The sequence below is a fragment of the Xyrauchen texanus genome, chromosome 41 (genome assembly GCF_025860055.1).
Source record: "Xyrauchen texanus isolate HMW12.3.18 chromosome 41, RBS_HiC_50CHRs, whole genome shotgun sequence".
Lineage (NCBI taxonomy): Eukaryota > Metazoa > Chordata > Actinopteri > Cypriniformes > Catostomidae > Xyrauchen > Xyrauchen texanus.
This window is the reverse complement of record NC_068316.1, coordinates 28,684,069-28,699,978: the sequence shown is the minus strand read 5'-3', so window position 1 is coordinate 28,699,978 and position 15,910 is coordinate 28,684,069. Positions and strand designations below refer to the sequence as shown.

Below are 15,910 nucleotides of genomic sequence, written 5' to 3'. Positions count from 1 at the left end.
CACATGTAGCCTAATATACTGTTTTCAAATAGTGAGCATGAAGATGTATCTCGCCACATTTGATTTGTCAGGTTCAATTAAATGTTCTAATGGTTGCAGTTAATGGTTCTACCAACAAAAATTTTTTCTTGTGTGTAAAGAATAAGGATTAATGACATCAAATGCCATTGGTTATCGTGTAAGAAATAGCAATGTGGAAATTAGAGGTAGACCGATATTTCAGTCTTATGATTAATTCATGCTGATAGTTACGTTTTGGAACTATCGTTACTGGCAAAATTGATGATCAATTAGTTTTTAGTTTTCTGGATATTATTGGGATTTTGATTCAATAAACTGATTCATTGTCGACTCTTTAGTATCGATGTCTGTGCCTGTCATAGTAAGGAAAGACAATTTTATAATTATATATAAATCGATTTTAAAAACTACCAGCTGATTAATCTGTTATTGGCCTTTTCCACCACCTAAAGGCCCTGGTATATGTAATTTTTCTGCGTTTTGGATCATGCCCGTCCAACCACGTTGCCTTTTCTGAGGATAATTTTCTGACCACGAACAAATGTGAATGCGTTTGATGCATACACACTACAACTACTTTGTGACAAACGACGCGCGCAGACGAGGAGCGCGTCCGCTGGTCAGAAAATCTGTTTTGTACGTGGTCAGGCTATTGTTATTTGGCTACCTCAATTGTAAAATGGAAAATTATTTTGAGACCTCCGGCAAATGACGAAATGTTCAATTAATATTAACCTAACAACAACTGATTCTTTGGATGTGTCAATATCCGTCTACCTCTTTCTGTTGGGAAAGCAGGGAGGGGGAGGGGGAGGGGTTCAAGCGTTGCACAGTGTTAATGGCGACATTCCAAACATTTTTCTGCTTTAAATTTAGAGTGCCTTTCTAGAGGGCTGTCAACACTATGGGGAATCCAAACACAACCCTGCCATTCTGCTTGCTTGTTGAAGAGGAATGTTTTGACATGTTCCTCAGCATTGAGATGAATACAATGCAAACTAAACATTTTGTTCTACTGAGGTAAATGTCACAGACTGTTCCCGAAAGCAATTCAAATTATCTCAAGACAACTGGTCACCCTCTCACCAAGCCAAGAAATTTCAGACTAAAACCTCCACATTTGATCCAACAAAATGAGCAAGAGAGCTACTGTTCCTTCCTGTGGTCTTACTCATGCCTCCAATGTGCTGGGTGGAGTTCTGTGACTCATCTCTAGGGAGGAAATGTGGGCTTTTCCTTCCTGCACACTCACAACCAGGAACTGCCCACCTTTCAAACTTCTCAGAAGATTGAAGGATAAGCCTTAAAGGAATGTTCCAGGTTACAACTTAAGCTCTATTAACAGCATCTGTCTCAGGAAAATGATGTACTATAATGTAAAGAAATACTTGCAATTTAAATGTTTCTTTGGGGGGTATATTGTCAGAAAACATGGCTACTACTAATGACTATCAGTGGAGAAACATGCTTTTTGCCATCATAGTTCTGACTTGGGATGTTGTGATTTTATGTAGTTTCACTATTAACCGCAATTAAATGTGTCAAGGTTATTTTAACTGCTAGAATTTTGAATCGACTGTTAAAAACCTTGTGCTTGTGCCTGGGTGGTTACTGGCTATGGTTATGGATGGTGTCCGCGCAGTGCTTGGCCAGGTGTCGCGGACTGAACGTGAACTTTCAATAAGTGTGAAACTGGGGCTACACACGAACTCCAAAATATAATAATGGAATTCAATATTCCAGACTCTTATCCAGGAAAATTTAGATCAGAATTGAAATAAGATGTTTGGGAGCATTTGAATGACTAAGGGTTTCTGAAGGCGATGGGTTTAGAACATGCAGACCAAAATGGATTAAATTCATTATTTTCCTCCAAATTCTACAAACAATACCCCATAATTACAGCCTCAAGTCTTTTTGTGTATGATGCTACAAGCGTGGCACACATATTTTTGGGCAGTTTCTCCCTTTCTTCTTTGCAGGACCTCTCAAGCTCCATCAGGTTGGATGGGAAGCGTCAAGTGCACAGCCATTTTTAGATCTCTCCAGAGATGTTCAATCGGGTTTAAGTCTGGGCTCTGGCTGGGCCACTCAAGAACATTCACAGAGTTGTCCCATAGCCACTCCTTTGATATCTTGGCTGTGTGCTTAGGGTTGTTGTCCTGTTGAAAGATGAACCTTCACCCCAGTCTGAGGTCCAGAGCGTTCTGGAGCCGGTTTTCATCAAGGATGTCTCTGTACGTTGCTGCATTCATCTTTCCCTCGATCCTGACTAGTCTCCCAGTTCCTGCCGCTGAAAAACATCCCCACATCATAATGCTGCCACCACCATGCTTCATTGTAGGGATGGTATTGGCCAGGTGATGAGCGGTGCCTGGTTTCCTCCAGACATGATGCTTGCCATTCAGGCCAAAGAGTTCAATCTTCAGGTGCCTTTTTGGCAAACTCTAGTCAGGCTGTCATGTGCCTTTTACTGAGGAGTGGCTACCATACAGGCCTGATTGGTGGAGTGCTGCAGAGATGGTTGTTCTACTGGAAGGTTCTCCTCTCTCCACAGAGAAACGCTGGAGCTCTGTCAGAGTGACCATCGGGTTCTTGGTCACCTCCCTGACTAAGGCCCTTCTCTCCTAATCACTCAGTTTGGCTGGGTGGCCAGCTCTAGGAAGAGTCCTAGTGGTTCCAAACTTCTATTTACGGATGATGGAGGCCACTGTGCTCGTTGGGACCTTCAATGCTGCAGAAATTTTTCTGTACCCTTCCCCAGATCTGTGCCTCGATACAATACTTTCTCGGAGGTCTACAGACAATTCCTTGGACTTCATGGCTTAACTGTGGGACCTTATATAGACAGGTGTGTGCCTTTCCATCCAATCAACTGAATTTACCACAGGTGGACTCAAAGTTGTGGAAACTTCTCAAGGATGATCAGTGGAAACGGGATGCACCGGAGTTAAATTGTGTCAAGCAAAGGCTGTGAATACTTAAGTACATGTGATTTTAATTTTTTTTTAATTTTATTTATTTATAAATGTTTTTAATAAATTTGCAAAGATTTCAAACAAACTTCTTTCACATTGTCATTATGAGGTATTGTTTGAAGAATTGAGGAAAATAATGAATTTAATCAATTTCGGAATAAAGCTGTAACATAACAAAATGTGCTAAAAGTGAAGCGATGGGAATACTTTCCATGTGTGTATTTTCTTTTTATCATTAGAAAGGTTACAGGGAACTGTTGATGAGAATACGGCGACACATGCAGTTAAGCCATTGCTTTAATGAAGAAGCACTTGAACATGTAATCACAGCTAAACAATGGAAGACATAGGTGAAAATAGTGGATGAGCACTCAAGAACGCCTGTGTGAGGAGTTCAGGAGATGCCTGCATTTGTATAACTCGAGATGTAGTTATGGGTCTAAACTCTTGAAGAGAAATGGTCAAGTATCTGATGCCAGTCATAGTGTGCATGGATCAACCGCCTATGTATGCGCTCAAAATCAAATGAAAGGCTAGTGTTGGCTTTACACAAATGCAAAGGTTTTGTGTTTAAACCAAATTATATTTTGGGCTTAACAGTGACTCTTGTGTTGCCTTGTCAGTGGTCAAGCCAACCCATCACATCATGGGTATTTAAATGGTATTGTCATAAGAATTTCAGCTATTAATTTGTAAAAAGTTGCCATCTTAATATGATAATTAACATTTTCTTTGAAGTAGGTGTAGTTGTCTTCCATTGCCAAACAAGGCAGTTCTAGTTGTAACTTTTATTTGTGTAGCAGTAGCAAGTCAGCATTTATCTCTCCTCCACCCATCACCTCCCTTAATCACAGGGCGTTGCTTTTGTGACCGAGGAAGCGATACGATTTTAATGCCTTTTGTCTTTTAGGAATCCTTCTTTTTCTGTGGGAAGTTTCTTGAGGTATCCGGAGACTCCAGTCAAACATTGATTCTGTGTGAAATGTCCTTGAGATGAAGGTGTTTTTGTAAAGATCTGCCAGTTTAACCATCACAGGCAGCTGTCACGGCTAGATGGTCACTTTGTGTGTTTTTTGCAAGAGTATATATGGAAATGAAACTCAACAGATGGACCAAAACAGCAGTTACTGGACCATGGTGCTAGTTGCACAAGACGCCATCTTTGATTTCTGTTTTAGAGATTGTGCGCATAGCCACTTCTGGTTTCGCTAGGCGCCGGTCTAGAGACCGCTGAAAATAGCATTTTATATGAGGTGTTTACAGAAAAGGGATTTAAAATGTATTGTAGTGTTGCATAGAAAACATAGGAGGCTGATCTCATTAACGGTGTATTTAAGTCTGTTGTTGGCCACAACCACAGCATCCACTCCGTAATGGTTTGGTGAAACATACTTGAAACAGCGTCCGATCTCTTCTGCACACAGTCTCCCCCTTTACACACACATACTATACACAAAACATTCAGGAATATCTCCCAATGGAAGCCAGTTAAATAACACAACACATTTCTCATAACATTTCAACATGTTACAGTATGTATGCAGTTACACTGACTGGCCCCCAAAAACGTTGCATACTTTTGGTTTGATTACAGCGCACATTCGTCATGGCATTGTTTCCGTCACATTTATTTCCGGCCAGAGTTGCGTAAATGTTTGGCCGAGATCTTGTATTGATGACGGAAGAGACAAACCACTCTGTAAAATCTTCTCCAATACATCCCAAAGACTTTCAATGGGGTTAAGGTCAGGACTCTGTGGTGACCAATTCATATGTGAAAATGATTCCTCATGCTCCCTTAACAACTCTTTCACAATTTTGAATATTCCCATGCCGTCAGGGAGGAAGAAATCCATTGATGGGATAATCTGGTCATTCAGTTAGTCAGCTGACTTCGTTTTATTGCTGCATAACGTTGCTGAGCCTAGACATGACCAATTGAAGCAACCCCAGATCATAACACTGCCTCCAGAGGCTTGTACGGTAGGCACTATGCATGATGCTTACCATGACGTGCCTATCGCTTTGGAATAGGGTAAATCTGGACTCATCATACCACATGACCTTTTTCCATTGCTGCACAGTCCAATCGTTATGCTCCCTTGCAAACTGAAGTCGTTTTTCCTATTAGCTTCTCTAACATGTGGCTTTTCATGTAGCTGTTTAGTCCCAATCCTGTAAATTCTCGTAAAATTGTGCATGCGGAACTGCTCTTAATTTTACATAGCTGTGAGTTCTACTGTCGGTTTTGTATTTTTTTTATAATGTGTAAAAAAGGAACACTTAATTACGTGTTTCAGTGATCTCCAATCACGATCATTCAAGATTTTTTTACAACCACATTCCTTTCGCGAAGATAACGTTTCACCACTATTGTTGCAGGTTTCAATAATGCCAAGTTTAACCCAGTTCCAGTGATTTTATCAATCTCCTCAGTTGTTTTCGTTGCTTGATGCAGGCCAATAATTTGCCCCCTTTAAACGTCTTTTCATGACCACGGGATACATCTTCCAACATGGTTTTTTTAAGAAATGTGAAGCTACTGCATTACTGTGAATCACTGCAGTAATGGTCCAATCATAGGCTCTTAAGTGTCTGCTTATTTAAACCCAAACGGCAACTTTATTTTGGCCAGGCAGTGTACATTAATGACTATGAAGATAAGAAATTTTAATAAACATCAGAAATGGCGGTATCTCATCTAATTTTCTGTGAACATGAATAAACGATGCAAGGCTTTGATACAGATAAGGTAAGATACAATTTTATGTTGGATAATGCAACAGCAGTGTAAATAAATGTCAGAGAAGTCATCTGCTTGACAACAATTGTATTTCTGTCACTTTTTAGTAACACTTTACAATAAGGTTCAATTAATAAACCATAGTGAATGCATTTGGTATAATGCACTTACAATTAAAAAATGTGTGCAGTCTCGTGGAACATGCATATGTAAAGGGTTCTCTTTATTTCAGTCTTCTGAAAACAATGTGCAGACCATGACTTCAGACCATCTCCGCTCAGGAGGTGTTCTGAGTTCAGTTCACTTTATTTCCACAGAGCAGTTTGTTGTGAGCGCAACTCTGCAGGGTCACATACAGTATATCCTATACTTCTGTGATTTAAATCATAAAATAATACAAACACATTCTCCTCAAACCATGATTTATATTTCAGTGATTATTAGCATCATCATAATTATTATGTTTACATTTGTTATTGTTTTTAGACCTTAATTTGTATTTGTTATGTTCCGCCTGTTGTCATATACGGATACTTGCATGAAGGTTGTTATATATTATTATTTTATTTTTTTTGACCAGTTTGTTATTTTAATGGTTTTTTAGTTTAGTTTGAAGTGCAGTTTGAATTTAGAAATGTCTTTTTGGTTTTAAGTTTTTCTTTTTTTATATCAATACAATTTTCAATGCAAAATCACTAAAGCAAGAATATTCACCAATCTCTCAGCTGGGGGTTAGCGATGTAATTCGATATTGGGTCCAAGGATGAAAAGTAATAAAACACCATCATTAAACTTGCAACAACCCACAATAAGTGATGTATTTGCCTGGACAACGAAATACCCGACCAGTAGCCCAAGATAAAGAGAATGCACAGATGAAGTAGGCTCATTGCCAAAGAGATGTTGCCTTTCACATCTGTTGAAAAGACATCTTTCAAAAATTGGAATATATTCATTTATTTATTTTTCATTGTTGGTTCACGTTAGTTCCATTGTTTGGGTTATAGGTCAACTGCTGATCACATGCCTGTATAAAACACGAATCAATCATTTTGCAACTTCTATTGTTTAAAGTTATATCAAACACCACAAACCTATTACTAAGAAAATGCCACATTTATTTAGTGGAGTGAATTTATCTCTAGATGATGTTACACTATCATTTAGATATGTTCACTGATTTGTTCATTTACATTTTTGTGTATATTACACCATAACCAGTAGGTGGCAATAAATGAAGGTCTTTTATTTATTTTGAGTGCGCCTCAACCGATACAAGTTATTATACTTTACTGAAGACTCTCTCCCTTTGGCAAACAATGAGCTCTAGTTTAAATAGACTGCATTGGTGGCTTTTCATGCCTGTAAAGACTGACTATAGCTTGAGCCAATAACATTCGAGTAGGGGCTGTGAAAGAGCATATCATTGGTTTGACCCACTGAACAAATGTTCCCAACCAGCCCATCTGAACCCAACAGTCATGCTATGGTACAAATCACTGAGATCACATTTTTCCCCATTCTGATGGTTGATGTGATCATTAACTGAATCTCCTGACCCATATACTGCACTTCTGCCACACAATTTGCTGATTAGATAATCGCATGGTTGATTGTTGGTGCCAGATGGGCTGGTTTGAGTATTTCTGTAACTGCTGATCTCCTGGGATTTTTACACATAACAGTCTCTAGAATGTACTCAGAATGGTGTCAAAAACAAAAGAAATTGAGTTGGCAGCAGTTCGGCAGATGGAAATGTCTTGTTGATGTGCAAGATCAACAGAGAATGGGCAGACTGGTTTAAATTGACAAAGTCTAAAGTAACTCGGAGAAGAATATCATGGCGAATGCTATTCTGAGATGCGGGTTGGCGCTGTTTTGCCGGAAATAGGGGGACCTGCACAATGTAGGCAGGTGGTTTTAATGTTGTGGCTGCTCGTTGTATATTTTTCACACTTCACACAGTTTTGAGGGTCTAAAGGGGTCCCCTGTTTTAACCTACATGTTGGTTACACCACCTAACTTTTGTTTGGTGGTAAAGTTTTTCAAATATTAAGCTAATGTTTTAAAACCATTGATTCACTGCTTATTTTTTAATAAATAATAATATTATTCCGACTACTCGTGCCAACATTGCTTTTATTAACATTTTTGACTAAAAAAATATCAAAATGACTTTGAACTATGTTCATCGTGGAGTTCTAATCAAATAATTGTTTTGTGTTTATTGCATTTTTAATAGGCCTGTATTTTCAAATAACCAGACCAAAACTTTCATTGACCCAGCTCCAGAAATGTTGGTGTCTTGACAACCCTAGTAGGGGCCACATTTCTGTATTCTGTTGGCCGTATGTGGACTGTGGGATTTACAGATGCCTCATAGGGAAAATTCCATCAACAGAACAGCCGTTAAGTGGAATTGCTACAGTTTGTGATAACAGCACAATGCATCCAGGCTGAAAATGTGCAAAATGTTCCATTTAAGGGATACAAGATTACAACCCATTATGGGACATTCAGTCCTTTTTATGTCGTCTGTGGAGAATTTTGAAACCGATTAACGCGTCTTGTTCAGCAACATTAAAAATGAACTCCATCTCAATCTTTTGGCAAGTGAACAGACTTTAAAATGTTCAGCTTTTAGTCGGTTTTCAGTTGAGTTCTCTGAACTTGTGTAGGTGTATATGCATTGATTTACAACATTTCCAAAGAAAGACTGAGGGATGAGAATCTCTAGCGTAACAATGTTCATTTTTGTTGCCAAGCATGTGCTATATAGCCGCAGCTTTGCTCCGTATTTCAGTGGAACATAAGTAACATAATATTATTTCATACCTTCAGCACATCATTTGCTATATGGAATGCTTGTAGAGCTGCAGTTCCCATGTGTAAATGCTATTTTGAGTGTGTCCTGACTCCTGATGTGTTTAATAAACTTGGTGTCTTCACTAAAACTTGGCTGCTGCTGTTTTACAGTTCTCTAGAGGATTCCCTCCTTCGTACTTTCAGGCCAGTTACTCTTCTACACATCTGGTCCATGCATTCCTTCAAAAATGAGGCTAAAACCTGTATTCCCGATTTAGCAATCTGGCAAGCTTAGTAGAGCTTTACAGTTCACACAATATAGTTGTACATACAATTTTATTGATCCAGTCATGTTAATCACATGCTTTTGCTTTGAAGGAATACAGAATGTGGTTTGCTTTCTCACAGCAGGTGTTTTGGTAGTGTTTTAGCTGCTTTTGCAAGGTTTTAAAGGGCCAGCTCTGATGGGGCTTACATGAGTGGTGGTTTACCTTTGTGAAAGTACGGTTTACCACTGGGATAGGCCAAATGGAGAACTTTAGAAAATACCACACCTAAAAGCACAGTGTTTCGTTGGTGTGCGGTTGTTGTGGTACATGCAGATGTTTGTTTCAGAACACATTTCCTGTGCACTACGAAGTCATTTACAGTCATATGAAGCGAGCAAAACCAAGATCATCATCCCCATACAGTTTGTAGTCTGATATCGAGCTTTGCAGCTTTGAAGTTTGTTCATTTGTCCCATGCTGCATATCTCTGTGTGTGATGCTCTCATGTTTTTTTTTTTTTTTCTTTGCCAGTATGTCATAATGACCTTTTTTTGTTTTGAAACCATTATGAATAGTTCTGTTGTCAATATCAATCAATGTTTGCAATTAATAGAAGTTTAATGTGATGTTGGTAACTTTATAAAATGTTTCCATTTATTAACATTCGTTAATGCATTAGGTATCATGAACAAACAATGAATAATATATTTTTACAGCTTTTTATTAATTTATAATGTTAGTTAATGAAATTGCAATTGTTCATTGTTAATTTTAGTTGATAGTGGATTAACTAATGTTATACAACTTTGATATATTTTCTTATTTTTGAACATGCAGTATTGAACATAAAAATTCCTTTAAACGACTAGGCCGTACGGACACTATAACATTGACTCAACCAATGTTGTGAGTTGGTGGTGGGACTGTCTGCTTATTCAGAAAGCTGTTTGAAAACAATAGTACATTTACATTTTTGTAATTCATGTGAATTAATGTGCTTTTTGTTTCAGTGCTTGGTTTACAACAAGGGACACAAAAAACTAGACTTGAAGATGTTTAAGTTTAAACATCTTCAAGTCTTTAATATAAATATAAACCAGTTACTCTGAAACATTGAAGACGTGTGGAGATGTCTGTATCGGCACACACATTTTTTATCGGTACATCCCTTGTGAAAGTGGCTTATGTGTAAGCTGAAGCAAATGCTGTTATAATGAACATGTTGATTAACTTTTTTTTTTATTATTTATTTATCTTGACCTTCAGGCACAGGATAAGAGGAAAGCCTTGGAGGAGACCAAAGCGTACACCACCCAGTCCCTGGCGAGCGTGGCCTATCAGATCAATGCCTTAGCCAACAATGTGCTGCAGCTGCTGGATATACAGGCCTCACAGCTGCGCAGGATGGAGTCCTCTATCAACCACATATCTCAGGTCAGATAAACCTTGATTTCAAAATCTCTTTCTCATTCTGTCTCCTTTGCTTTGTCTGTCCAAAGTTTTCATCGTGTATTTGCACAACTCCTTCCCTTAGAACCGTCTCCATGTCAATGAATGTGACCGTCTCTAAGTGACTAGTTAATATATTTCCTGTATTCTGTTCTCATTCTGCCTCCCTGTGCATCTCTATATTTAACTGTCATTATGGAGATGAGAAACTCTCCCACGGAGTCCTTGTGTAAACCTCATCCCACTTCCATATGTTAGGTATTTTAGCTGCTGAAGTCATTAAAATCCAGAATCAGAAACACTTGTTTTTCTTCAAACGTGGCATTGAACTCTGTTGAGAAGTCTAACACACACAAACAAACAAACCCCAGAATAATTCGACTATTATCTGCTAATAACATCATTGGGGTTTAATGTGCAGATATTCATGCACATGTTGATTGGTTTAAATGGCAGACAGTGGAGGCTATTTTCAGGTCTCCATTCATGTGTGTCTGGGACTCTCAGTGCTTTATGAATGGCTATCAGACACAGACTCATTTATAGGGTCAACAGGCCAGTTCTCATGTCCAGCACTGTCTGTCTGTCTTCACACACCCTCTATTTACAGTGATTCATGAATCATGCCAAAGATAGACATGAGAATAAAGGGGCTTTATAGGGAAACAGGGTTATGTCTGTGAGGCAAGCTAACATAGTATCTCTTACTGCATTAACTTATACATAATATTTTAGATTTATTGTTGGAATTAGAATATAAAATTGGAATATAGCTGTTTTTGTTATGGAACATTGACAGTTTCGTTATGAGTCTTAAGAGAATGCAATTGCACACAGAGTACACATGAACTTCACACCAGTCACTTAGCTCTAGAGGGAAAACACCATGAAATCAACCCCATTTACGGTACTTTCCTTAATACCGGCTCCTGGTCTCATGATTCATACACGTTATGCCAAAGAAAAAATGTGTAATGTTTTATCATAATGTAATAATAACTTGCTCCGCCTCTGAAAGGACATTAATCTTTGACTAACGTCACCAAACTCTCTGCATTTTTAACTGTGAGAAACGTAATAGTGACTAAAGACTGGATTACACTAACTGATTTTAGCATTGGGTTGATCTATGCTTATCTGCTCCAGTCTGCAGTTTTTGTAACCGTCCGAGTTGACCGATTTGACAGAATCATATAGTATCATGATAAATTGTGACAATATCATACAGTAAACGATTGTACAGACTCTCATTCTTACCCTTCGACTATGATTTCATCTTGTTGGAGTTTTGAGCGAAATTTGAGCAGATTATAGAGGAAATTGTGTATTGTATGATACGGTGACAAGCCAATGGAAGTCAGGCATACCGGACAAGAAGCACAAGAAATGCACTTTTGGTGCACAACCAGATTTCGAGTGCCGTCAATGTTTGTTTTGAAGTCAAAACTTTTTTCCGAACTCTGGTGCGCACCTGCAAACCACACATATGGTATAAATGCAATTGTACCAGAATGCGGAAGTGAGCCGCTGTTGATGACGTATAATTTGCGTCTTTGCAGGATCACGATTGCAATTACTACAGTATAATGCATTTGTTATACCTGAATGTCTCCAAATTGTTTTATATGATTTGCCGTCAGATTGTACCTCATGTTCTCACACCTCTTGCAAAACATCCATGGCTCGCTGCAGAAAAACGCTAACATTCATTACATTGCACTTTCAATGCATCCGCTGGAGACAAACACAAGTATCGTTCTGTGCATAGCAAGTTTTCTTGGTAAATCCAAAGTGAAAAATGTTATTACTGCACTTGACACTGATATCTTGTTACCTAGTTACAGTGGTAAACAGCTGACGCTTGTACACAGTTTGATATAATTGGAGCGTGGTTCAGACTGAAATAATTAGATGTGAACCGAGACTAGCGGGAGGGGAAAGAAACAAACTTTGGTTCAGTCCAAGAAGTCTAACCAAGTGTGAAGGCACCATTACATAGTCGATAAGTTTATGAAACCTAGTTGTTTTAGAATCTGTTCAAATTTTAACAGTCGAGTAGTGAAATTCCAACTTTATCTGTGGGAAACGTCAACTAATCAATCAACTCAAAAAAAATGTTTAGCTCCAAGTTCTGTACATCAGACCATTGAATGTTAATTCTGAAATCATGTAACATCAGTATTGACAGCTGTCCTGTTCCGCTGGAAGTTTACTTATGGCAATAAAGTATCTCTAATTTAACGAGGCACACCCAAAGCTGTGCTGACAGGGGATGTTCCCATCTTTACAGTATTTCAAAGTGTTCCATCTTCCTCTGGCTGCATATTAAACAGACCACACCACCAATATGTGGCCAAATTAGGTTTGAACATCAGTGCTGCACACTAATGGGCTGCTGTATTAGGCCTGACGTTTACTCTGAATGTTTTCATCACAGCTTCACACTGAATGTGTTATCGCGGGTCTCTTTCCGTTTTGTTGGATTCGGCCCTGACCCCTCAGTGTGGGAGGCTGAAGTGCTGATACCTAGTCCAGCACATGAAGTGACTGCTAAGAGATTGTGAACAGTGAACACTTTGTCTGGGTAGCTGAAAACTTGGCAACACAAGGAAAGTCTTACCATTTTCCTTCTTCATAGTCGTGAGATGCAGAAGTCTTTCTGTTGCATGTATCTCAGAGGAGACACAGTGTCAGCTAAATGAAGGCAACTGTTATTGGAGTTTAAAAAGCTGCACGCTTTCAAACCAATCTGATGCATATTTCCCTCAGGGCACTTAAACTTTTGAACTTTTGTAACAGCTGCAATTATTGATTGTACATCTAACAGATACTATGGAAAGCTTGGTGTTAGGGACTAACTAACTAAAATTGACAGCACTAATTTAAAGAAATAGTTCACCTATAAATAAAAAAAGTTAAATCTGCAATAATTTACTAGCTCACATGTTCCAAACCTCTGTCTGTCTTATGCAGAACTCAAAGGAGATTTTTTAATGAAAATTGCCAGCCGACTTTTCAGTGCAAAGGCAATGGAAACTGCCTTCCTTTAAATCATAAATGCTCAATGTTATGACTAAACGATTTAAGCTCGGTCATAGTGGCTTGCGTGTTCAAGCGAGAACTTGCGTTGTTTAGGGATAAAAACAAGGCGAGGTTGTTCATAAGCCCCTTTCCAACCTAAAGTTCTGGTACTCCCCGATAGAGACTTTTTGGAAAGTGAACATCTACATTCCTGAAGAGACTTTTCCCTCTTGCATTCTCACCCACAATGGGAACCCCTGTGATTTACATATTCAAGTGTCAACTCTTTTTCATTTGACGTTATTTACATGTGTGATGCGATACTGGAAAAAACAACACGGTTGGATGACATTAGGATCATAGCCATGCTTTTTAGACCTGTTTTACACAATCTGCATCAGCAGGTAATAGTCTATATACTGGGTGCATGGACCACTTGGTGCCATGTCCCTGAAGTGGCTGCGAGAGGAGAGTTGATTGTTTTATGCTAGTTCTGTTTTTACTTTTTAGGGAATTGGAAAACTATAGTGTGATCTTCTGAATAGCAGCTAAACGTTATATTAATGGCAGCTGCCGACTTGTTGATTTTCTTATTTGTTTATGCGTCATGCATTTGGCCAAGCACCTCCCACAGATTCTCTACCCCCAAAAAGTACCTAACCTGTAGAAGGGGCTTAAACAGTCCCTCTGAACAGCGAAGAGGAACTATAGTTCCTGATGTGCGAACACAACAGTAGTTTAAATGGTTCCTGCAGTGGGAAAGGGCTCACATGTTCATGCGAGAACTTGTTGTTTAGGGATAAAATCAGAGCTTGCATGCCACTGTTAACAAGCTTCTCCAATATACTCATGAACATGCAACTGATTCACAGAAAAATCTGCAGTTTCAGACTAACCTCCCCACCATTGGAGGGTTTCATCAGGTTTGTTGCCATTTTACTCTGATTTATTTCTTTCTTTTTTATGACAACACCGACTCTAGTGAGGTGTAAGCTCTGTTTAATGCTGTATCACTCTTCACTTTCATCAGAGTTCTTGTTCCTAGTTGATAGGACTTTTGAAGTATTATAAACAAATGTAAAGACCCAACCCCCATCTTTTCTTAACTACAAATTCTTTTTTTTCTCTTTATGGCTTCCCTCTGTCCCCTTCTGTCTATGTTGTTGTGCTCTTGGCAGATAAGTTTTTTCCAAACAGGAAATGGAGCTCCAGAGTTGAGCTTGTACAGGAGGCCTCCCCTGTGTTTCCAGACAATTATGTCTGCAATGCATTTGACTTGTGTGAATCTGGAAATGTGAAGATGTGCGAACTGTGATGATTAAGTGGGTTACATTGGGGGGTTTGTCTTATCAAAATGTGTGGCTGTTCCCTGCTCCTATGTCTCCCTTTTAGCCCTTTTCCACTGAAATTGCAATGGTTCTTGTGCCGATCTTGAGGGCAATCTGGAGCCTATCGTGAACTGGCTGCGCTTTTCTACTGATTTTTGAGCTGAAAAATGACATAACGGGTTAGTTTTACGTGACTTTCTCTGACATAAACAAACATGGGGCGTCACTGTTTGTGTAGCCTACTGTTTTAACTCCTGTTTTTTGAGGACATATTTAAACGTATAGAGAAATGCAATCCAACGTTATTCCAAGGACTTTAAATTGTTAAACATTGGAATCATTATTAACATTGGTGTAGAAGATGGTTTTATTTGGATTTTTGCAATTGCAAGTAATATTAGGTTTACGTCTTGATTGAATATCCCACTGGTTTACTTAACAGATAGCTGTGATTTTCCTAATTTAGTGTGTAGCTGGACAAAAATCCCCTTACTGAACACAATGCACAAAATAAAATTAGAACAGTATAAGGAAAGCTACCAAAGTTGACAAATCTATTAACTTACTGAGATCAGCCGTGGAACAGTTCGAGAATTTGCACCGAACCATGTTGGTGGAAAAGGGCTATTTTAGATCTTAGTGCTGCCTTTGACACCATCGATCATGGCACTCTTGGATAGACTTGACTTGAGAATTCAATTAGTATTTGTGGGCAGGCATAAATGAGGAATGGGCACATCAAACACAAGTGTGGTGTACCACAAGGCTCTGTATTAGGTCCTCTTCTGTTCTCCATGGAATTCATCGTATCGTGTTTCACGTCCCACCATGAACTTTGTTTTTAAGGTGTAAAGTTAACAATGTATCTCACTGCCTAATTTTTGCATAAATATGTGTAGTTTTGCATATTTCTACGAACAAGTCTGTAAAACATATTATTTGTCTCCAGACTAGCTAGAAATCCAGACAGCAGCTCAACTCACATACGCATTGCATTGCTCTGTGGAATGACTTCATTGCATTTGGCAAAGGAAAGCACAAACTATTTCTTGGCATCATGATGCTGTGTAGTCTGGCCCCACGACTTGACATGGTAACAGCAGTTTGATTCTGAAGTGGATGCCTCTCACGCAAGTTGCACACAAATCATCTGTCTCCATTGGCGAGTTAAGTAAAAGAGATATTGAAAACACATTGTTTTTTTTCAGTTCTCTGTTGAAATTATTTCAGCCTCACTCTCAAAGAGGTCACTCCACTGTTTGAGAAGAACTACTGTGAAGTTTGCTGTTGGGTTGT

The 15,910-nt window shown here is 38.8% G+C and overlaps 1 protein-coding gene across 8 annotated transcripts in view; it reads left to right on the top strand.

The window, feature by feature from the left end:
- abi1a (abl-interactor 1a) overlaps positions 1 to 15,910 on the top strand; it is a 72,893-nt gene that overhangs the window by 7,328 nt on the left and 49,655 nt on the right. For all 8 annotated transcript variants that reach the window (XM_052113548.1, XM_052113551.1, XM_052113550.1 and 5 more), the window contains exon 2: positions 10,083 to 10,250. In XM_052113548.1, coding sequence (XP_051969508.1) covers positions 10,083 to 10,250 — 168 coding nt within the window. The remainder of the gene's footprint in view (positions 1 to 10,082; positions 10,251 to 15,910) is intronic.